General features: G+C 52.1%; 1 protein-coding gene across 1 annotated transcript in view; it reads left to right on the top strand.

The window, feature by feature from the left end:
• LOC124469343 (plexin-B2-like) overlaps positions 1–23299 on the top strand; it is a 31063-nt gene extending 7764 nt beyond the window's left edge. Inside the window, exons 2-37 of the mRNA XM_047022570.1 lie at positions 8818–9326; positions 9759–10085; positions 10238–10525; positions 10816–11127; positions 11329–11426; positions 11523–11649; positions 11787–11943; positions 12038–12149; positions 12362–12473; positions 12730–12831; positions 13101–13199; positions 13396–13483; positions 13635–13801; positions 13920–14068; positions 14162–14324; positions 14553–14689; positions 14774–14959; positions 15063–15174; positions 15701–15907; positions 16013–16195; positions 16380–16516; positions 16591–16691; positions 16777–17006; positions 17593–17774; positions 18105–18171; positions 18618–18764; positions 18881–19037; positions 19145–19245; positions 19371–19452; positions 19704–19855; positions 20152–20309; positions 20906–21053; positions 21145–21209; positions 21429–21504; positions 21697–21771; positions 21867–23299. Of these exons, the coding sequence (XP_046878526.1) occupies positions 8820–9326; positions 9759–10085; positions 10238–10525; positions 10816–11127; positions 11329–11426; positions 11523–11649; positions 11787–11943; positions 12038–12149; positions 12362–12473; positions 12730–12831; positions 13101–13199; positions 13396–13483; positions 13635–13801; positions 13920–14068; positions 14162–14324; positions 14553–14689; positions 14774–14959; positions 15063–15174; positions 15701–15907; positions 16013–16195; positions 16380–16516; positions 16591–16691; positions 16777–17006; positions 17593–17774; positions 18105–18171; positions 18618–18764; positions 18881–19037; positions 19145–19245; positions 19371–19452; positions 19704–19855; positions 20152–20309; positions 20906–21053; positions 21145–21209; positions 21429–21504; positions 21697–21771; positions 21867–21971 (5616 nt within the window). The 5' untranslated portion in view covers positions 8818–8819 and the 3' untranslated portion in view covers positions 21972–23299. The remainder of the gene's footprint in view (positions 1–8817; positions 9327–9758; positions 10086–10237; positions 10526–10815; positions 11128–11328; positions 11427–11522; positions 11650–11786; positions 11944–12037; positions 12150–12361; positions 12474–12729; positions 12832–13100; positions 13200–13395; positions 13484–13634; positions 13802–13919; positions 14069–14161; positions 14325–14552; positions 14690–14773; positions 14960–15062; positions 15175–15700; positions 15908–16012; positions 16196–16379; positions 16517–16590; positions 16692–16776; positions 17007–17592; positions 17775–18104; positions 18172–18617; positions 18765–18880; positions 19038–19144; positions 19246–19370; positions 19453–19703; positions 19856–20151; positions 20310–20905; positions 21054–21144; positions 21210–21428; positions 21505–21696; positions 21772–21866) is intronic.
• The last annotated feature ends 311 nt before the right edge of the window (positions 23300–23610 follow it).

Below are 23610 nucleotides of genomic sequence, written 5' to 3'. Positions count from 1 at the left end.
CAAAAAGGTAAGGTGAGGTATGGAGGTCAGTAAGTCAGTGGTGTGTGTGTGTGTGTACGTCTCATGATAGTGAACAGTGTTGAAGGGTGTATTAACAAAAGTCAAAAAGGTTGCCACAACGCAAAACAAAACGTGCTGCGAACAAAAGGAAGGATCCTCTGCTTCCAACGTCCTTTTGAAGGAGAAGAGACCACCGGCCCAGGTGGAGCCACTTAACGGCCGAAGAGGAGGAGGCTGTCACGAGAGAAGTGATAGGAGGAGAGAAGTGATAGGAGGAGAGAAGTGATAGGAGGAGAGAAGTGATAGGAGAAAAGGGGTGTGGCTTCTGGTTAGTAGATCAACCTGTCTCTGTTGTCAAGGTTACAACAAACTCACCAGTCTGACCTAGCATCTCATTCTCTGACCAGATCAGCCAATAGGCAAGTTCCACCTCATGGCCTCCTGGTTTAACCTTATCTCTTCCCTGGATACTGTGTGTCTACTGTCAATACTGTGTGTGTGTGTCCCAAATTGTCCAATACGAGCTAGCCAGTTTGTCTAGGCTAGGCTTGGCTAACTCTTCCTGTGGCACTAGTTGGTTCCAGTGTAGCTTGGCCTAGCTTCTTTCTCTCCTCAATGAGCCTGTTTAAACCAACAGCATTGGAAGTGTGGCTCCTTCCAGATGTTCTGGAACCTGCTCTGGTGGTCTGATTTGATCTTGTTTCACTTGCAGCCTAGAGACTCTCTCTGGAAAATCCTCTCTGGCTTTGTCGCTCGCTCTGTCTCTGTCTGTCTCTCTGTCTGTCTGTCGCTCTGTCTCTGTTTGTCTCTATGGCGTCTTTGAGCTGAGAAGAAATGGGAAAGAGGGAGGGAGAGCGATAGAGAGGGTTTGAGATGAGTGGAAGATATTAAGGAGTGGGCAGAGTGTGTGTTCATGCAAGTGTCTGGCTGGTCTGCCCTCTTCCTCCACTACATTACCCACAATCACATGGTCTGTCTTCCTCCACTACATTACCCACAATCACATGGTCTGTCTTCCTCCACTACATTACCCACAATCGCATGGTCTGTCCTCTTCCTCCACTACATTACCCACAATCACATGGTCTGTCTTCCTCCACTACATTACCCACAATCACATGGTCTGTTTTCCTCCACTACATTACCCACAATCACATGGTCTGTCCTCTTCCTCCACTACATTACCCACAATCACATGGTCTGTCCTCTTCCTCCACTACATTACCCACAATCACATGGTCTGTCCTCTTCCTCCACTACATTACCCACAATCACATGGTCTGTCCTCTTCCTCCACTACATTACCCACAATCACATGGTCTGTCCTCTTCCTCCACTACATTACCCACAATCACATGGTCACAGCTCGGAGATGGACACACACGCAGGTATGCACGCATAAACAAGCATTAAAACACACACACACGTCTGCAGTGCTGGGCCCACACACACACACACACACACACGTCTGCAGTGCTGGGCCCACACACACACACACACGTCTGCAGTGCTGGGCCCACACACACACACACACACACACACACACACGTCTGCAGTGCTGGGCCCACACACACACACACACGTCTGCAGTGCTGGGCCCACACACACACACACACACACACGTCTGCAGTGCTGGGCCCACACACACACACACACACACACACACACAGGTCTGGGCCCAGCTGGGGAGCTCCTGCTCCAGAAATCTTCAAAGAGCTGCAGTGGTTTAATCAGATGTTTGTTCTCTGGTTAATGCATGAGGCCATTTGTAGTTGCACTGTAATTAAGTCTCCAAAACTTCCGCGGGAGAAAAGGGATGTGAGTGTGTGTGTGTGTGTGTGTGTGTGTGTGTGTGTGTGTGTGTGTGTGTGTGCGCGTCTAGTGGGTTTTGATCTCCCCACACACTCCTCACCTCAACGCTTTGGGTTAGGGTTAGATATGAAAGGACATCCCTTGTCTAGGAGGCTTCCACAAGCTCCTACTTGTGTGTGGGTGGGTGTTTTCTTCCGAGGAAGAGGTGTGTGTGTTTGCTCCTGAGGAAGAGATGTGTGTGCTCCTGAGGAAAGTGTGGTTGGGGGGGGGCGGGGCAGAGGGAGAGACCTGAGGGGGCATGAGAAAGTGATTTCAAGATTTTAATTCATGCTCCTCTGGCCTTTTCGTGTGTGTGTGTGCACGCGTGTGTACGTACACCCTCAGGACCTAGCTATATCCTGTTGGTACGTACACCCTCAGCTATATCCTGTTGGTACGTACACCCTCAGCTATATCCTGTTGGTACGTACACCCTCAGCTATATCCTGTTGGTACGTACACCCTCAGCTATATCCTGTTGCTTTCTCTCTGCTGTGTATGTAGAGCACCTTCCCTGCAACACCATATTAACCACACAAGTAAACACTGTCCTATACTATGCTATACCGTACTGCAATCTCTCCCTTTATCTCTTTCTTTCTCTCAATGCAAACATCCTCTATAAATCCATCTATCCTTGATGACTGCAAGGTGTACACACACACACACACCATGCCAAATGTACACAAGCACCACACACACCATGCAAGGTTACTGCCTGTGTCAGCCTGACCTTGAGAAGTCTCTTGACTTGATACTCCATTAATCTGGAATAGATGAATACTGCCTGGGGTGGAAGGTCTGACAAGGGGCTGTGATTGGTGGTGTGGGTGCTTGATTAGTGTGGTCTGGGCCCAGAGAGCTCTTCTGGCTGATTGAGCCAGACCAGCTGATCACTGTTTATTAGAGAAACACTCTCCCAGCCTCTCTCTCTCTCTTCTCGATGTCTCTCTACCCGCTCCTGGCTGTGTTAGAATGAGTTAGGGCTGGGCCATATGGGTAAAACATTATTGATATAGACATTTATATTTCCATTTGATAACGATAATTAAGACGATAGACCACAGATCCATAGTAGTAGCAAAATAAGTCTCTTCCTCAAGTCAGCTGCATCACAGAAATTAAATGGACTGCTGTTCCTAATTATTCTCCATTTACATCATCGATATTATTGAAAATGAATTAATGTTACTATATCGTTATTGAGGGAAGTCATTACTTCGATAAATCGCTAAAACAATTATCGCCCAGCCCTAGAATGACTCACATCTTCATCAGCTCCATGAGAGGGGGGGGGGGGGGATGTGGCCGCCGCCCTGCTCCAGGAAGTGTGTTCCTCCAGGAGAGGATCTCCTCCTCACAGCTGCTGATGATGTCACAGGAAGTCACTGATCCTCACACAGGGTCACATACAGAATCACACTCTCGCTCTCTCGCTTCGCTCAAACTACCATTTGCAAGACAGTGAAAAATGAAACAAAAACAACCAAAGTGAATAGCTGCAGTGAAATGGACAACACATATTACAAATAGAAGGCAACACTTCAAGGCTGGTCACACTACACTCAGGGTTTCCCTCATCTCATTGCACTCTTTAAGAAATCGTCCTGATAGGGGGGCTGTGTGTCCCTCTCCTAAGAGTACTTTCATCTTCATCAGACAGTGTGGTGAACGATGGTATGAGGGTTTCAAATGTATTAAAGAAATGCAGTCTGGTATGTCTGTATTGTTGGCAGTGTAGTAGAAGTGCATCTCTGTCTCTACCTCACCTGTCATGCAGTGACTACTCTGGATTCTTTTGGTAACTAGGTTTTTATGTGTGCTCTCTCTTGGAAGTCGCTTTGGATAAAAGCGTCTGCTAAATGCATAAAATGTAATGTAAATGTGTCTGCCTTTTTCAGTGGCTAGACTGTAGTCACTGATCATGTACTGGTCAGGATCTGTCTCTGTTTTGTGTCTTTGACAGTATAACGATATTTAGCCAATTCAATCTTTGTTTAGGGCCTTCTGTCTCGCACTCACTGATTCACTCACTCGCACTGATTCTGTCTCTCTCTGTCTCTCTGTGTGAGTTCATGCTTCAGCCTTCACAGCTGCACCCACTGTCATATATATATGAGGGTGGGTGCAGCTGTGAAGGCTGAAGCATGATAGATATATATATATATTTGTCACCGGGTCTGCCTGCCTGGGTTTTCAGGGGTCTGTGTTGAGCTGGTCAGACAGCTTCACTGCTGCTTCATGTCGTGTGTGTGTGTGTGTGTGTGACAGCGTGCATGCGAGTGTGAGTAAGTGTGTTTGTGTATACAGGTGACAGGCAGACCCGGTGACACAGACAGGCAGGCAGACAGGCAGACAGACCTGGTGACAGACAGGCAGGCAGACAGACCTGGTGACAGACAGACAGACAGGCAGACAGACCTGTTGACAGAGAGACAGGCAGGCAGACAGACCTGGTGACAGAGAGACAGGCAGGCAGACAGACCTGGTGACAGACAGGCAGACCTGGTGACACAGGCAGACAGGCAGGCCCCGCCCCCCCCCAAGAGGAATGTGAAACATTCTGAGCAGAGCCAGATGTGGATACTCCCCCTGACCCCTCTCCCCGTGGCCTCTCACCCCAGGAACCCTCACCCTCCCTGGGCAGAGATCACTGGGAGGCGTCCTGGTGCTGGTCCTGATTCCCATCACTGGACTGGAGCTGCTGGAGGGGAGGGGGCAGAGACATGGAGGGGGGGATACACGGAGAGAGAGAAACGATAAGAAATGGAGGGAGGGAGGGAGGGGGGAGGGAGAGAATGTCAGAAAGAGAGATGGAGAGAACACAATTAGAGGGGGAGTTGAAAGGGAGCGAGAGGAAGGGATGTTTGCTTTAGGTCATGTGGGGCATGTGTGTGTGTGTGTGTGGCGGCCTCAAGCTGGACAGTGTAGGACTGTGTGTTTGGGGCAGCAGGATGTAAGAGCTGTTGATATGACGTCCCCCTAGAGTTGTACTGTTCACTGTCAGCAACTCTGCAGAACTCACCACACACTACACACCACACACTACTCACTACTCACACACAGACTCACACACTACACTCACACACACTACACACTACTCACACACAGACTCACACACTACACTCACACACAGACTCACACACACAGACTCACACACAGACTCACACACACTACTCACACACACTACTCACACACACTACACTCACACACAGACTCACACACAGACTCACACACAGACTCACACACAGACTCACACACACAGACTCACACACACAGACTCACACACACAGACTCACACACACAGACTCACACACACAGACTCACACACAGACTCACACACCTCTAAAGAGGACACCAGAACCATGTCTACTCTGTCAGGAGGAGAGAAATAGTTTGTACGCTGAGCCCCAGAAACACAGTGTTCTGTCCTTGAACTGCATTCTGGCTCTGAGAGGGTGTGTGTGTGTGTGAGGAGGAGAGAGCAATGGGTCTGATTTATAGTGACGGTGGAGGAAGAGATACAAAAAAAAGATGTGTGTGTTCATGAGTAAAGAGTGTGTATCTGCAGGCATGCATCTGTTTGTTGGGTTTGCCTCCCACACATCCATCTTCAGACTTGCCCAAACGATCCCCTTCATCCTGCCAGACCAGAGTAGATGAGCTCAGAGCGCCAATGCCAGGACCACCACACTGCTTCTCCCCAACTATTTATCTCGCTCTCGCTCGCTCGCTCTCTCTCGCTCTCTCAATTCTTCCATTAATCTCTGAAATCACCCTCTAACTCTGTCTCTCTGTGTCTGACAGAATGATGGGGCAGTGAAGCAGTGTTCTCTCTGCTGGTAACATGTGCTATTCTCTAGAGATGTGCAGAACTCTTCTTGATAATCAGCCAGAACAGAGAGGCTGTGTGTGTGTGTGTGTGTGTCCAGGGGTCCGATACAGAGTTCAGGGGTCAGATACAGAGTTCAGGGGTCAGATACAGAGTTCAGGGGTCAGATACAGAGTTCAGGGGTCAGATACAGAGTTCAGGGGTCAGATACAGAGTTCAGGGGTTAATTGGAGACCCCAGGCCTTTGAAGGGCTTGTTTTCCTCCCAGACTGTCTGTCTAAACCACACACACTCACACACACACCTTCCTGACTCCATCACTCTCTCTCTCATGTCGTAGTCAGGAGGGACAGAGTTGATGACGTTGCCATGGGAGCAGGGTTCATGGTTGATGACGTTGCCATGGGAGCAGGGTCCAGGGTAGCATTGGGTGCTGTGTTTGCCAATGCCTCGTTCAGCCCCAGTCTACCGCTGAGTGTGTGTGTGTGTGTGTGTGTGTGTGCTGTACTGAGTTGAGCCCTCAGGGATTTTTATGTACCTCTTTCTCTCTTTCCCTGCATTTTTCCTGATGGTGCAGAGGGGGAGAGGGGGGGAGAGGGGGGCAGAGGGGGGGCAGAGGGGGGGGACAGGGGGGGAGAGGCAGAGGGGATTCTTCTGTCTCAGTTGTTTCTCTCTCTCTGGCTGTGTGTGTGTAATGTTGCTGCCAGTTCTCTGTGGCTTTCGGCATAAAGACACACACACACACACAGCTGTAGATGTGGTCATAAATACTGCCCCCCCCCCCCCCTCCTTATTGACCCCCATGGACAGATCAATGAGTCATCTTACCACCTCACCCTGATCTACAGGGATACACACCCACACCACACACACGCCACACACACACCACACACACACTGACTCTTCACAGCAGTTGTAGTTTACGAGGGGACAAGTGGTCTGAATTCAATTACAGAGTTAACTAACTTTCAGAAGGGTTAGGGTTTCTGTCTCTCTCTCAGTCCTTAGGGCTAACATGGAGAATATTCCTGTGTTCAGATTCCTATAGATACTATCAGATACAAGAGAGCAGTTCTATCAGTGAGAAGGCTGATCATCCTTCTGACAGTGATGTGTGTGTGTCACTATCTTGCTTAAACCTCAGGCTGAAAGACTGTGACAGTCAGAGATGGAGAGATGTGGTGGATGGAGAGAGTTTGGATAGTACTGCTATCTGAGTTCAGTCCAGCTCAGTCTTAGATGTGTGGCACACTCCCTCCCTCCCACACACACACACACACACACACACACACACACACACACACAGTCTTAGATGTGTCTATAGAACTATGTGTTAGATCATGTCACTCACTGGAACGTGAGAATAAGAAGTTCAGAGAATCAGCCGTGCGGATCCAATCCCTCCCTCATCATACCAGAAGAACATCCCACTGCTTACTGGGATCAGCGTTTTAAATACTGATGATGGCTTAACGTGTGTGTGTGTGAGTGTGTGTGTGTGTGTGTGTGTGTGTGTGTGAGTGAGAGAGAGAGAGACAAGAGAGGAGCCAGGAAGCAGTTGGCACAGTGATGTCATTCCTCCTGTAGGGTTAGTGTAATATAAATCAGCTAACTTTCCTTACAGAGGAAACGTTTTTCTCAGTCCTTGTTTCCTGGTTGAGGAGAATGGTCTCCAGGAAAAAACACTTTACCACTCCACTCCTCTCCTCCTCTCCTCTTACTAGACTGTGTTTACCTCTCCCCTCTCCACTCCTCTCCTCCCCTCTCCCCTCCTCTCCTCTCCTCTCACTAGACTGTTTACCTCTCCTCCCCTCCTGTCCTCTCCTCTCCTCTCACTAGACTGTGTTCCTTTTGACACACACACTTACACAGTTTCTCCATAATGGTGTTGTCAGCAGTTTGATGATGATTAAGATGATCCTCTCACCAAACTCATTATCATGTGCGCTAGCATAGCCTAGATTATCCCTGCTGTGTGTGTGTGTGTGTGTGTGTGTGTGTGTGGGGGGGGGGGGGGTACTAACCAGCACTTAAACTGAAGTCTAAATTAAATGTGCTCCTGTATATAGGAGAGTGAGAGATGAAAGGAGAGAGACACTAACAATGTGTTGTTTCATATCAGTATGAACAGACTAAAACATGATCCAGTCCTACAGGTTTGCCAGGTCATTGTGTGTGTGTGTGGTGATTGTGTCCGTCTGACAGTGTGTGTGTGTGTGTGTGAACCTGTAATCCCCCATAATCCTTTGTTTCCTCCACTGACAATAAGGACGCCAGCCTTGGAGTGTATGTGTGGGTGGTGTGTGTGTGTGTGTGTGTGTGTGTGTGTGCCCATACTGTATGTGGGTCCAAGGTCCACAAACTAGAGTCCCTCCTCGGAAGTAACAAAGTACAAATATACATAAAACAAATACTTTGTTACTGTACTGAAATAGATGTTTCTAGTACTTCACTTACACTTGAACGTGCAAGTGAACTTTAAGACTTTACAACAACAAAAAAATAATTTTTTTAAAGTTTCAAAAAACAGGTTTTGAAAGGTTGAAAAAATAGAGTATAAATGATATATATCTCTCTCTCGCAGGTGCGCACGCATGCACACACACACACACTGTCAGACGGACACAATCACCACACACACGCCCTCTGTCTAGTCTTCTCCAGTGTCAGCTTTTGTATGGAACCATGTCCCTCAGTGGTACAATGCTGCCTGTGTGTGAGTGCCTCTGAAGCCAGCTAGACGTGTGTGTGTGTGTGTGTGTGTGGACAGCTATACAGTAGGGTCAGATGGGCTGTGGTCAAACTGTTCTTCTGACCACCTTACTGGAGAGAGGAGGAGGGTTTCTTAGCTGACAGCTGTGAGAAGGATTTTGAGAGCTGATGTCTCCTAACTTCTGGATAACGTCATGTTTACAACCTCCTGCTTCAACTGCTGCGGGCTCAGGCTGCACACACACACACACACACCACAGGTACACAGGTACACACACACACCACAGGTACACAGACTGACTAATGGAACCACTGTGCATGTTAGAACTAATTAAACCACTTTCTCTCCTCCTTTCTCCATCCCTCGCCCCCTTTCACCCCCTCCCCTCTCTTCTCCCCCCCCTCCCCCCTCTGCTTCCCAGACATGGAGGGGTGGTGGCGGGCGGCCCTGTGCCTCCTGGCGTCTCTCTACCCTAGCTCCACCCAGGCGGGCGACCCCGTCTTCTCGTCCGACACCCTCATCAACAACGTGGTGCGTGACCCCGCCACGGGGCGCGTGTACGTGGGTGCCGTCAACGCTGTGCTGCAGCTCTCCTCTGAGCTGGTGCTCCAGTCCCGCTCCCGCACCGGCCCTGTGGAGGACAGCCGCTCCTGCACGCCCCCCGTCACCGCAGCCTGCACGGAGAGGCAGGAGACAGACAACCACAACAAGCTGCTGCTGGTGGGGCCGGGGGGGCAGCTGGTGCTGTGCGGGAGCGTCTTCAGGGGGCTGTGTTCCCTGAGGAACCTGTCGGACGTGGAGCAGCTCATCTACTTCAGCGACACCAAGGGGGAGAAGACCTATGTGGCCAGTGCCGAGGAGGCCGTGTCCGTGGTCGGGGTGATGTCATACTTCATCACCAAGAACAGCGAGAACCTGACGGTGTTTGTGGTGAGGGGCGAGGCTGGGGTTAGAGGCTGGGGTTAGAGGCTGGGGCTAGAGGCTGGGTTAGAGGCTGGGGTTAGAGGCTGGGGCTAGAGGCTTGGGTTAGAGGCTGGGGCTAGGGGTTGTGGTCAGGATAAGGCAGGGCCCGTGATATGCAGTTAATAGGATGTGGACATATCAAAAATTGTATTTGAATTAGGGATGCACCGATTACAAACCAGTATAAGTATTTCTATTTGTGTACTTGCCGATACCGAGAACCGATACTTCTTAGATTTGGTCTCCATGAAAGTGCAATTAATTTTAGGGATGGACCGAGTACGAGTACACATTTCTTTTCTGGTATCTGTATTGGTGCATCCATTTGAATGATTGAAATATTAGTATCATTTAATACCTCATCCTTCCTTCCCTCTCTCTCCTCCCTCCCTCGCCCAGGTGGGGAAGGGCTACGGCAGTCAGGACAGCACTAAGCTCATCAGCACGCGGGTCCTGCAGGACTACTCTGACTGGGTAGTGTTTGACAGCATCATCGAGGCGTCGGGGGTTCAGGCCAGCCCCTTTGTGCCCAGCTACCTGCACGACTTCCGCTTCGTCTTCAAGCACGACGGCTTTGTGTACTTCCTGTACTCGCGCACGCTCAGCGCCCAGGAGAGCCGCACATACACCTTCCTGTCCCGCATGTGTGAGAACGACCACAACTACTTCTCCTACACTGAGCTGCAGCTCAACTGCAGCGCCACCAACAGGTTCAACAAGGTTCAGGTGAGAGGGCAGGACTGGACCTGGGACTAAGACCAGACCTACACCAGGACTAAGACCAGACCTACACCAGGACTAGGACCACAACTAGAGGGAACTACAACCACACCAGAATATTTCTAAATCTCCTTCCTCTCCCTCCTCCCCCCCCCCAGGCTGCCTATGTGTCTGAGCCTGGCTCGGCCTTGGCCAGTAACCTGACCCTGTCGGGTCGCTGGGGCGTGGTGAAGCCTGGGGACCCCGTCCTGTTTGTGGTGCTGAGTGCAGAGGAGGAGGGGGGCTCCAGCTCAGGGCTGTGTCTGTACCCCCTGGAGGCAGTGAACCAGCGGCTGGTGGAGATCATCTCAGCCTGCTACAACCACGCTGGCAAGATCAACGACCGTCCTGCTGTATACACCCCCTACTCCTCCAAACCAGAGGAGCTGTGCATCACCAAGAGCGAAGTGAGACACACACAGGAACACACACACACAGGAACACACACACACACACAGGAACACACACACACAGGAACACACACAGAGGAACACACACAGAGGAACACACACAGAGGAACACACACACAGGAACACACACACAGGAACACACACACAGGAACACACACACAGAGGAACACACACAGAGGAACACACACACAGGAACACACACACACAGGAACACACACACAGGAACACACACAGAGGACACCCACCCTGAGGTGTATGACAGGCATGATTGTGGTGTCCCCTTCCAGGACATGGTCTCCAAGTACCGCTGTGGGGCAGAGTTCCTGCCCTCCCCACTGGCCAGCAAGTCCGAATTCGCCCTGACCTCCGACCCCGCCTACTCAAGGAAGGGTCACCTGACGGCCGTGGCGGTTGCCGTGGAGACGGAGCATGCTGTGGCGTTCCTGGGGACGGGCGAGGGGGAGGTGCTGAAGCTGCACCTGTCGTCCCGGCCGGAGGTGTACGGCCGCACCCCCTCTGACGGGTCGGGGGGCAGAGTCAACAAGAACCTGCTGCTCAGCTCACACCTCACGCACCTGTACGTCGCCACGGAGACGAAGGTCAGTTGCCGCGGATGCGGTCGAACCTCTCCGTGACGATCGATCCCAGTGACCGTGAGGTCATGGGGTGGTTGATCACATGGGAGTTTGGCTGGATATGTCACCTGAGATATGTCACCTGTATCATCAGAGTCCTGTATGTCAGGGTTGTTAATGTGTGTGTGTGTGTGTGTGTGTGTGTGTGTGTGTGTGTGTGTTCAGATCTCCAAGGTACCGGTGCAGGCGTGTAACAGGCCAGACTGCCAGTCCTGCATGGCCCTCAAGGACCCCTACTGTGGCTGGTGTGTCCTGGAGAGCAGGTGAGTGCTCATGGGAAATGTAGTTTCCTCCTGTCAACGCCCATGTATGGTTAACCCGGAGTTCAAGCCAGTGTGTGATTGGCTGTCGTCCTTCAGGTGTACCAGAAAGGGGGAGTGTGATAGGTCGGCGGAGGACAACACTTGGCTGTGGAGCCCCAATCAGCAGTGTGTCCAGATCCAGACCTTCAACCCTCCCAACCTCAGCAACAAGAAGACCCAGCAGGTCTCTTTCTCACTCACTCACTCACATACATTCTCTCTCTTTCTCTTTCTCTCTCACATACTCTCTTTCTCACTCTCACTCACTCTCACTTTTCCAATTTAGTCTTTCTCTCAACCCTCTCTTTCTTCTCTTCCCAGGTGGAGATCACAGTTCCCGCCCTCCCCAGGTTGGGGCCCTCTGATAGGCTGAAGTGTGTGTTTGGCTCCTTCCAAAGCCAGGCGGTGATGTTTGACAGCAGGGTGACCTGTAGCCTGCCTGATCCTGAGGACATCCCGCCCACTCCTGACAGTCAAGGTAGATGGTCCTCACGCTGCTCCTCTGGTTGTAAAGGTTGAAAACCTGACAAGCAATTAACAAATCAATCAACCAATCCCTGTGCTGCGTGCAGACTTTGTGGCGGTGCCGGTCACGGTGCTGGTTAACGGCAGCATCACGGTGACGTCTGGAGAGTACCTCTTCTACAGCTGCGCCGCCACCACCAGGAAGTCCCAGAACACTCCGTGAGTACCACTTCCTGTCCGACGCCGCTACAAAAGCTAGCGCCGGGTTAGCGCCTGGTTAGTGCCGGGTTAGCGCCGGGTTAGCGCCGGGTTAGCGCCAGGTTAGCGTCGGGTTAGCGCTGTTAGCTGGATCAGTTCCCTGTCAGCTCTCCACTCTCATTGGCTAGTCCTCCCCGTGATGCCCTGCCCCTGCTTTGTGATTGGCCGTGCAGGTGTATTTCGTGCGTGACCAGTGAGTGGGGCTGCCAGTGGAACAGCCGTGATCACGTGTGCAGTGACAGCACCGAGGCAGAAGGGGGCGCTCACGTCATCAAACCTCTGCAGGTGAGGAGGGGCCACAGGCAACCTGCCCTAAACAACCTCATCATGTTGTCATCATGCAGTATTCCTTTAGCAGATTATTCTATCCAAAGCTACTGAACCTGTGACTTCATGATCTGTAGTCAAAGGCTGATCTCTACCCATCACTGAACTGGTAACACTGGTGTTAACTTGGTTCAAATCTTGTACAAACCTGGTTTTAATTGGAAATAAGCCAAACCCATGAGTGACCTGGTGCTGAAGTGTGTTCTCTCTCCAGAAGGACAGCTGTCCCCAGTTTGAGAGCCCAGACCCTCAACTGCTCCCGGTGGGTCTTCGTGTTCCCCTCCGCTTCCAGGGCAGGAACCTGGACAGCTACACGGTCAGACACCACTCACTTCCTGGATTTCTGCCTTCACTTCCTGTGGTTACTTCCTGGGTTGTCTTCTTCTGTGGTGTGGTGTTTAGCCTCTCTCTGGTTCTTCACTAGGAGAGCTGTGCAAGGCATTCTCTGATCAACCAGAGGTGTTTAGGCAACCACCTTGTCAACATGTTTCATATCTACTCTGAGTAGATTGTTGACTCCTCCCCCTCTGGGTAGACTCCTCCCCCTCTGGGTAGACTATCTGACTCCTCCTTCTCCCCCCCCAGGGTCGACGGTTCAGGATTGGGACTGAGCTGATGCAGCAGGTGGAGGAGGATGTGGTGTTTGATGAGGACTCGAACCAGGGATCCTTCAGTGGCTACGAGGTACACACTTAACCACTCCCTCTCGCTCTTTCTCCCTCTTTCGCTCTCTCTCCCTCTATCTCTCTCTCAACCCCTCCATCCCTCTCTCCTTTCAACACCTCTCTCTTCTGTCTTTTTCTCTTTTCTAAATAGAGTCCATATCACTCTGAAATTGTTCCTGATTATCCTTCTCTTTCTAATGTGTGTGTGTGTTCAGTTTACCTATGACAAACAGCAGGAGGTAAACGTGTCGTTCCACATCAAAGACAGCTCCACAGAGAGGAGAGTGGACAGCACACTGACGGGTAGGAATCTACACACACACACAGGCATACACACGCATGTATACTATACACACACACAACACGAGCCTCCCCCCCCCCCCCACACACTTCTCTCTCTCTCTCTCTCTCTCTCTCTCTCTCTCTCTCTCTCTCTCTCTCTCTCTCTGTGTAGTGGTTGTGTATAACTGCTCTGTGGGCCGTGAGGACTGCAGCCTGTGCAGGAGCGCTGAGTCCAGGTTCCAGTGTGTGTGGTGCCCCTCCTCCAGGACCTGCACACACACTCTGCTCTGCCCCTCCTCCCCGGAGCCCCCCACCTGCCCCAGCCCCACCATCACTGGAGTAAGACACACACACACATATTGATAAATAAAAAGACACACACCTCAAGGTGCTCTGATTAACCATCAATCTAATCAAATCTATCTGTATGATCCTCTCCCTCTCCCTCCCCCTCCAGATCTCCCCCCTGTTCGGCCCGCTGGCTGGTGGGATCGCCCTCACCCTGCGGGGGAGCAACCTGGGGGTGAGGGCGGGGGACGTGAGGAGGATCACTGTGGCCGGGGTGGAGTGTGTTCACCTGGAGGACAGATACTCCGTCTCCACCAGGTCAGCTGGAGGGGAGTGTGTGTGTGGGGACTGTGTGTGTGTGTGACATGGTTGTGTGTCCCTGCTCCTGTCTAATCCCCCTTTCCCCCTCAGTGTGGTGTGTGAGGTGGGTCCAGCATGGCCCCCCGCCCCCGCCCTGCCCCCCCCAGCAGACCTGCCCCCCCCAGCAGACCCCTCTCAAGGCAGGGCGGGGGAGGTGAAGGTGGAAGTGGAGGGGGGGCGCTGGGGCAGGTCACAGGTCGTCTTCACTTACAGGGTAAGAGCTGCTCTCACATACCTCTCTCTCTCTCTCTCTCTCTCTCTCTCTCTCTCTGTCGTGTGATCATTGGGTTGAGCTGTCTAAGTGCTCTCAATCCTGGCTCTCCCCAAGGAATGAAGGGAGAGAGAGAGACAGAGGTTAATTTGTTGCATTAAGTTGATCATTCTTAAAAAGCTTCTTAAATTTGCCATGCCCATCAACGTGTGTGTGTGTGTGTGTGTGCAGGACCCCGCCCCCTCCTCGGTGCACCCTGAGCGAGGACCAGCGGCAGGAGGCACGGTGATCACCATCACAGGCACCAGCCTGGACACGGCCACTAGAGATGATGTCACCATCACCGTGGGGGGCGTGCCCTGCCAAGTGTAAGGGCATGATGGGTAATATCTTTAAAGTACGTCTCGCTGATTGGACTGTCCAACTCACCTGCATCCCCCCCCCTCCCCCAGCTTGTCGTTTGGGAGTCACCTCACCTGTCGGACAGGGGGGTACGCGGGCCAGAAGCTGCCATCCCCTCCCTTACCCGTCATCGTGAGCTACGGCCGGAACACCTCCAGGGAGGTCCGAGGTCATCACTTCCAGTACTGGGACAACCCCAAGGTCACAGACTACAACCCCAAAACCAGCTTCCACTGGTGAGGCAGCTGAGTCTGGACTGGCCACTCCACCTACTGATTGATCTAATGCTAGACTGGTTGATTGATTCATTGATTTAATTATACTGCGTGTGTGTTCCAGTGGGGGCAGGAGGGTTGTGGTTCAGGGGTCAGGATTTGACCTGATCCAGAGAGCCTCCATGACAGTGCTGCCCTCTACTGACGAGGAAGTGTACAACACCACTACTGCAGAGGTGGGTCCTCTGCTGGGGGAGTATGTGTGTGCTGGGTGGGGGAGTGCTGTGTGTGTGTGTGTGTGTGTGCTGGGTGGGTGGGGGAGTGCTGTGTGTGTGTGTGTCTACAAAACTACCATTGACAAAGCAGAAGGCAACAATAAAAGAAGTTTTGAAAAATACTTTTGAAATGTAGAAACATTATTTAATATATTTAGTTTTATTATATGTGATATTTTTTATTTAAAACTTAAGGTTCGTGTGGGTAGGAAAAAAAGAAAAAGTTCAAAAAGTTCAGAATTTTCTTTTGACAAAAAGTTTAAAAAATACTTTCCGTTTCGAAAGGTTGAATAAATATTTGATACAATGTTAAAAAAAATTTAAAGGTTGAAAAATACATTACTAAAAAACTGTGTGTGTGGGGAAAACGTTTTGTAAAGATTATGGGGCAATTTGAGTTTACAATTCAGTCGTGTGTTTGAATCTCTCTCTCTCTCTGGTCCATGTCTTTCTCCCTCTCCTCCTCTACCACTCCCTCCTCCCCCAGTTTTCCCTGGACTTCCTCAGTAAAAACGACACGGTCCTGCAGTTCCTCTCCCCACCTGTGAGGGGCCCCGCTGAGCAGGGCTTTGTCACCTTCCTGCAGCTGGACAGAGAGGCACTGGAGCTAAAGAGCTTCGAGTACCACCCAGACCCCACCTTCAACAAGCTGGACAAGAACATCATCACAGAGGCCAGCATCATCAACGTCACGGTAACCAGGGGGGAGAGAGGAGGGGAGGGGAGTGATTCTTTATTCACTTGTTTCGTGCTTGCTCCTCTGGTCCCCCTCCTGACCTCCCTCTCTTCCTCCCCCCAGGGGCGAGGCTTCAGCAGGGCCATGACAGTGAAGGAGGCCCAGGCGTTTGTAGGGAACATCTCGTGTCATGTGACCATCCTTCAGGACGATAAGATCTTCCTGGAGGCTCCGTCCTCCCAACCCAGGAACAGCTCCAGGCTGCAACGCAGAGACACCTCCTCTACTGACCCCCTGGAGCTGAGGGTGAGAAGGGAGGGGAGGGGACCCCTGGAGCTGAGGGTGAGAAGGGAGGGGACCACTGGAGCTGAGGGTGAGAGGGGGGGAGGGGGGAAGGGAGGGGCGGGAAGGGGGTGGGGAGGAGAGGAGAGAAGGGAGGGGGGGGGGGGACATCATTCTTTAAGTGCCTGCTGCTCTTCCTCCCCTCCAGATCCAGTTTGGTCAGGGTGTGTGGGTGGTGGGGCTTGTCCAGTATGAGAGGAAGTACGAGGTTCCTCTGGCTGTCATCATCCCTGGAGTCATCCTGCCAATGCTGCTCTTCATCGCTGTGTCTGTCTACTGCTACAGGTACACACTACTGCTCCCAGCATGCACCTCTGCCTTAAGCTTGTACTGATGTGTGTGTGTGTGTGTGTGTGTAGGAGGAAGAGCCAGCAGGCAGAGAGAGAGTATGAGAAGGTGAGGCACCAGCTGGAGAACCTGGAGGAGAGTGTGAGAGATCGCTGCAAGAAGGAGTTCACTGGTGAGAGCTCGCTCTTCTCCTCTATCTCTCTCTCTCTCTCTCTGTCAAAATGTCTGACTCTCTCTGCCCCCCCCCCCCTCCCCAGACCTGATGATAGAGATGGAGGACCACACTAGTGACCTCAGCGAGGCACGGATCCCCTTCCTGGACTACAAGAACTACACCGACCGCAACTTCTTCCTGCCGTCTGAGGACGGCACCAACGACGTCATGATCACAGGGAAACTCGATATCCCAGAATCCCGCAGGGCCATTGTGTCCCAGGCCCTCAACCAGTTCTCCAACCTGCTGAACAGCAAGACCTTCCTCATCAATGTAAAGCCTGCCTGCCTGCCTGTCTCTGTCTGTCTGTCTGTCTGTCTGTCTGTCTGTCTGTCTGTCACTGTCTGTCTGTCACTGCCTGCCTGCCTGTCTGTCTGTCACTGTCTGTCTGTCTGTCACTGTCTGCCTGTCACTGCCTGCCTGCCTGTCTGTCTGTCACTGTCTGCCTGTCACTGCCTGCCTGCCTGTCTGTCTGTCACTGCCTGCCTGCCTGCCTGTCTGTCACTGTCTGTCTGTCACTGTCTGCCTGTCACTGCCTGCCTGCCTGTCTGTCTGTCACTGTCTGTCTGTCTGCCTGTCACTGCCTGCCTGTCTGTCTGTCTGTCTGTCACTGCCTGTCTGCCTGTCTGCCTGTCTGTCTGCCTGTCTGACCGGACCTGGTTGTGATGTTTCTGACTCTGGTTGTGGTGTTTCTGACTCTGGTTGTGGTGTTTCTGACTCTGGTTGTGGTGTGTCTGTCTGACCTGCTTGTGGTGTTTCTGACGCTGGTTGTGGTGTGTCTGTCTGACCTGCTTGTGGTGTTTCTGACCTGGTTGTGGTGTTTCTGACTGACCTGGTTGTGGTGTTTCTGTCCCCTCAGTTCATTCGAACCCTGGAGGGGCGTCCTGACTTTGGGCCGCGGGCGCGTGTGTACCTGGCCTCCCTCCTCACGGTGGCGCTGCATGGGAAGCTGGAGTACTACACTGACATCATGAGAACCCTGCTGCTGGAGCTGATGGACCAGCACGTCACCAGCAGGAACCCCAAACTGATGCTGCGCAGGTGAGCACACACACACAGGGATATATACTGTATGCATACCCAGGTATACACACACACACACAGGGATATATACTGTATGCATACCCAGGTATACACACACACACACACACACACAGGGATATATACTGTATGCATACCCAGGTATACACACACACACACACACACACACACACACAGGGATATATACTGTATGCATACTCGGGTATACATACACACACACAGGGATATATACTGTATAAAAAAAGGTATAAATCTACTTTAGTACAGTAACAAAGTATTTGTATTTTGTTACTTCCCATCGCTGGTTATACTACAACCATGTGTGTTTAGGTCTGAGACGGTGGTGGAGAGGATGCTGTCTAACTGGATGGCCATCTGCCTCTACCAGTTCCTCAGGGTAACAATCTATCCTCCACCTCCCCCCCCCCTCTCTCTCTCTCTCCCCTCCACGCTCTCCCTTCTCTCTCTCCCTCTCTCTCGCTTCCCTCTCTCTCCCCCCTCTCTCTCTCTCTCTCTCCTCCCCCTCTCTCTCTCCCCTCCCTCTCTCCCCTCCCCCTCTCTCCCCTCCCCCTCTCTCCTCTCCCCTCTCTCCCCTCCCCCTCTCTCTCTCCCCTCCCTCTCTCCCCTCCCCCTCTCTCTCCCCCCTCTCTCTCCCTCTCCCCTCCCTCTCTCTCCCTCTCCTCCCCCTCTCTCCCTCTCCCCTCCCTCTCTCTCCCCCCTCTCTCTCCTCCCCCTCTCTCCCCTCCTCATCTTCAGTCTTCCCAGAAGAACCCAGCTGTATCTCCTGAAATTACTCATCAGATTGGACACCTGTTAATAAAGTGTGTGTGTGTGTGTGTGTAGGACACTGCTGGAGAGCCTCTGTACAAGCTGTTCAAGGCTATAAAGCACCAGGTGGAGAAGGGCCCTGTGGATGCCCGGCTGAAGAAGGCCAAGTACACCCTGAACGACACAGGCCTGCTGGGGGACGACGTGGAGTACAGCACCCTGGTGGGCTAGCACGCTACGCACAGCTAGCACGCTACGCGCAGCTAGCACGCTACGCACAGCTAGCACGCTACACACACTAGGACTCTATGATGATGGCCTGCTGTGTGTCCTCTCAGACGCTGCAGGTGCTGGTGCACGGGGAGGGTCCGGACGTGACCCCGGTCAAGGTGCTGAGCTGTGACTCCATCACCCAAGTGAAGGAGAAGGTGATCGAGCAGGTGTACAGGAACATGCCCTACTCCCAGAGACCCAGGGTGGAGACAGTGGCTCTGGGTAAGGCCGGACACACACACACACACACACTCTGACACACAGGCATGCCTACACGTGCACACACACAGTGTAGAGTGTAACAGATGTAATGCCCCTCCTGTCCCCAGAGTGGCGCCCTGGCTCCACAGGGCAGATCCTGTCTGACCTGGACCTGACCTCCCAGAAGGAGGGGCGCTGGAAGAGGGTCAACACGCTGGCACACTACAACGTGAGTGGCTGCCTCACCTGTCAATCACAGCCCGAACCTATCGTCTGTGAGCACACTGGTGGGCTGAAGATGGGGTCGGTAGCTAATGTGCATGTGTGTGTGTCTTCGTGTGTGTGTGTGTCTAGGTGAGAGACAACGCTACCTTGGTTCTGTCCACAGTGCTGCACACGCTCCCCTTCACCCAGCACCAGGACAGCCCTGAAGAGAGTAAGTCTGTGTCACCACACACACACACAGAGCTAGCACACTACACACACACACACACACACACACAGAGCTAGCACACTACACACACACACACACACACACACACACAGAGCTAGCACACTACACACACACACACACACACACACACAGAGCTAGCACACTACAAACAAACAAACTAGCTGTCTAACCTTGAATGAGATGGGTTTGTTTAATTATTAACCAGCTTGGTTGAACTGTGTGTGTGTGTCCAGGGAACGCCCTCCTGGAGGATGAGAAGGTGTTCCACCTGGTGCGACCAGCAGATGAGCTGGATGAGGGGAAGTCCAAGAGAGGCAGTCTGAAGGACAAGGCCCTGACCAAGGCCATCACCGAGATCTACCTGACCAGACTGCTGTCTGTCAAGGTACCCTGGGGGGGGGGGGGGGGGGGGGGTCAAGGTACCCTGGGGGGGGGGGGGGGGGGGGGGGGGGGGGGGGGGGGGGGGGGGGGGCAAGGTACCCTGGGGGTGGGGCAAGGTACCCTGGGGGTGGGGCAAGGTACCCTGGGGGGGGGGGGGGGGGGTCAAGGTACCCTGGGGGGGGGGGGGGGTCAAGGTACCCTGGGGGGGGGGGGGGGGTCAAGGTACCCTGGGGGGGTTAGTGCGGGTGTAGGCACACTTCTGATACTGAGGGTGTGTGTGTGTGTGTGTGTGTCTTGCAGGGAACACTGCAGCAGTTTGTGGATGACTTCTTCAGGAGCGTGTTATGTTCTGGCTCGGTGGTGCCTCCTGCTGTTAAGTACTTCTTCGACTTCCTGGACGAGCAGGCACTGAAACATGACGTGGAGGAAGACACCGTACACATCTGGAAGACCAACAGGTACACACCTGAGCACACACACACCTGGAAGACCAACAGGTACACACCTGAGCACACACACACCTGGAAGACCAACAGGTACACACCTGAGCACACACACATCTGGAAGACCAACAGGTACACACCTGAGCACACACACATCTGGAAGACCAACAGGTACACACCTGAGCACACACACACCTGGAAGACCAATAGGTACACACACACCTGAGCACACACATCTGGAAGACCAACAGGTACACACACACCTGAGCACACACACACCTGGAAGACCAACAGGTACACACACACCTGAGCACACACACACCTGGAAGACCAACAGGTACACACACACCTGAGCACACACACACCTGGAAGACCAACAGGTACACACACACCTGAGCACACACATACCTGGAAGACCAACAGGTACACACACACCTGAGTACACACATCTGGAAGACCAACAGGTACACACACACCTGCACACACACGACTGCAGACACACACGACTGCAGACACACACACCTGCAGACACACACACCTGCAGACACACACACCTGCAGACACACACACCTGCCCACAGCAGAGGCTCAGCTTCGCGTTTCTCCCTCCAGCCTGCCCCTGAGGTTCTGGGTGAACATCCTGAAGAGTCCTCACTTCATCCTGGACGTGCAGGTGGGCGAGGTGGTGGACGCGTCGCTGCACGTCATCGCTCAGACCTTCATGGACGCCTGCACCAAGACAGAACACAAGCTGAGCAGGGTGAGGGGTCAGCGGGGTGAGCGGGGTGAGGGGGGTGACGGGGCACACTGATGTACTGTCTGACTCTCGACCATCTCTTCCCTCCCTCCAGGAGTCTCCCAGTAATAAGCTGCTCTATGCCAAGGAGATCTCCACTTATAAGAAGATGGTGGATGAGTAAGTTGTCCTCTGAGGGTCTGGAGTTGGTTTCCACGGTTATCACGACCTTCTCTACTCTAGGACTGACCACTCCAGATGCAGAAACAAAGCACATTCTAGATACATAGATGCAGTACATTGTATAACTGTCTGTCACTGTAGAACGTGGTAGTTTGGTTGACTTGCAGTTAGAAGGTAGGCCTGACCCTGCTGAGCCCTGACCCTGTCTCTCCTCAGTTACTACAGGGGCATCAGACAGATGGTGCCTGTGAGCGACCAGGACATGAACACACACCTGGCAGAAGTCTCCAGGGTGAGTACTGTGTGTACAGTGTGTGTACAGTGTGTGTGTACAGTGTGTGTGTACAGTGTGTGTACAGTGTGTGTGTACAGTGTGTGTGTGTGTGTGTGTGTCACAGAGGAAAGAAAGGCCTGTGGCTGTTAATCAGAGTGATTCCCTAACCCTCTCCCTAATCCTCTCCCTAACCCTCTCCTTCCTCTTCAGCAACACACAGATGAACTGAACACCCAGGTGGCATTGCACCAGCTCTACCAGTACGCCAGCAAGTACTACGATGGGGTAGGTTCCCTACAGGACTACCGTGTTCCTACCCTGTACTGAGGTGTACTACACAGTACTATGGTACACCGTGTAACTCCGCCTCTTCCTCCCAGATCATCCAATCCCTGGAGGAGGACCCGACGGCCCAGAGCAAACAGCTGACTGTGCGTCTGCAGCAGATCGCCGCCGCCCTCGAGAACAAGGTCACCGACCTTTAACCTTTGATCGCCGGCTAGTGCAGGGCCGTGGACAGGAGTGGGAGGGGCCTGCGACCATATAAGGAGGACTAAAGATGGGATATGCAGATTTGGGACTGGTGTAAGACTTCTGATTGGTTGTGGACTCATGGCCCTGCAGGAAGTTGACATATCTCCACCTCTGGACGTGAGGGGGAGGAGCCTGGACTGAATCATGGTTTTATACGGTCAGCTCTAAGAAGCTAGTCCAGCCTCTCTCTCTGACTGTCCGTCTTCCTCCCTAGCCCCTCCTCTCCCTCTCTTCTCTCTGATTGGACCACCAGAGGGCAGACTCACCGAGCAGAGCGGAAGCTAACAGGCTGTAAACCAATCAACAGCCACCACGGTACACCACTGACCAGTCATGGACATGCTCAGTAGGAAGAGACAACTATGAACTGACTGATAACAAAGAACCTTGATTGATTCTTCCTTCTGTTGCTTGGCTTTATCCGGACAGGACTGCACCCCAGGGTCAATATGTACTGACTGATAATCAGATGTCTAATCCTCTCTGTACACTGACTAGCTTTGGTTTGTATATAATATTTTTATGGTGCAGGCTTTACACGATAAAATGAAATTATTTTTGACTGGATGAATGATGTATGAACTGGATCTTCAGCTTGTCTTGAAGAGAGTTGGTGAAGCAGGGTGTTCTGATGACTCATTTCCTGTTAATAATTGGTTGCTTCCTGTGTATAATCGCCTTCCGTCGCTACTGGCTGGCTGCCATTTGTAATGTTTCCAAGGAGACCAGTTTGTGCTTAATCCCAGATAAGAGAAGCATAACTCTGTTTTAGTTGCTTTTTGTTCAGATGTTTATTCACCTTTTCTGTTCCGCTGTCAAGAGTTTCCTCGCCATGGTACCCCTCCTCCTGTTCTAGAATGTTCTCCAGCACTCTGCACCCTGCAGGGAACGTAGAACCTGTCTGCTCACAGAAAACAAGAACTGCTCTGAGGTTAAAGAACTGGGTGGAGACACTGTGTGTGTGTGTGTGTATATGTTCTGTTAAAGAACTGGGTGGAGACACTGTGTGTGTGGACAGACGGATAGAGCAGAGCAGATGATCTGTCCTCTTACAATAACAGCTGTAGTTCAGTAGTACATTATTGCAGATGGTACATTATTATTACAGACGGTTCTGACGGAAGAATCAGAATGTGAAATGCTGCTTCTTTTCTGTTGTCCGTTGTCAAACTAAAATGTTTTTAAATCAGTTTTTGACAAATTTGTTGCCAAGAATTATCTTTAAAATATGCAAATGGATGTTTCTAATCACTCCTAAATACAGTTTATTATTAGTATATTTCATCTTGCCAGTTATTCAACAGGAATTTTAATATCGGGGCTGAGATCACTCACCCCCCCCCCCCCCACACACACACACTCCTACCTTCTGGCATGGTCACAGCAGGACATGGTACATATTGAACAGGCAGCCTGTGGGTGAAACTACATCATTCAAGACCCAGAAACACACACACACACACACACCCCTCAGCCTGGATGTTGGAGCAGCTGTGTGTTAGCTGCTGGGGCTGTCCTGCCCCCTGCTGGACAGCCGGTACTGCCCTGAGGAGGGGGGGGGGCTGGAAGATGAGTGGGTATACCTCATGC

Source organism: Hypomesus transpacificus, chromosome 7 (assembly GCF_021917145.1).
Source record: "Hypomesus transpacificus isolate Combined female chromosome 7, fHypTra1, whole genome shotgun sequence".
In the NCBI taxonomy this organism is placed as follows: domain Eukaryota; kingdom Metazoa; phylum Chordata; class Actinopteri; order Osmeriformes; family Osmeridae; genus Hypomesus; species Hypomesus transpacificus.
The sequence above is the reverse complement of the archived record's forward strand: the minus strand, read 5'-3'. Positions and strand labels throughout refer to the sequence as shown.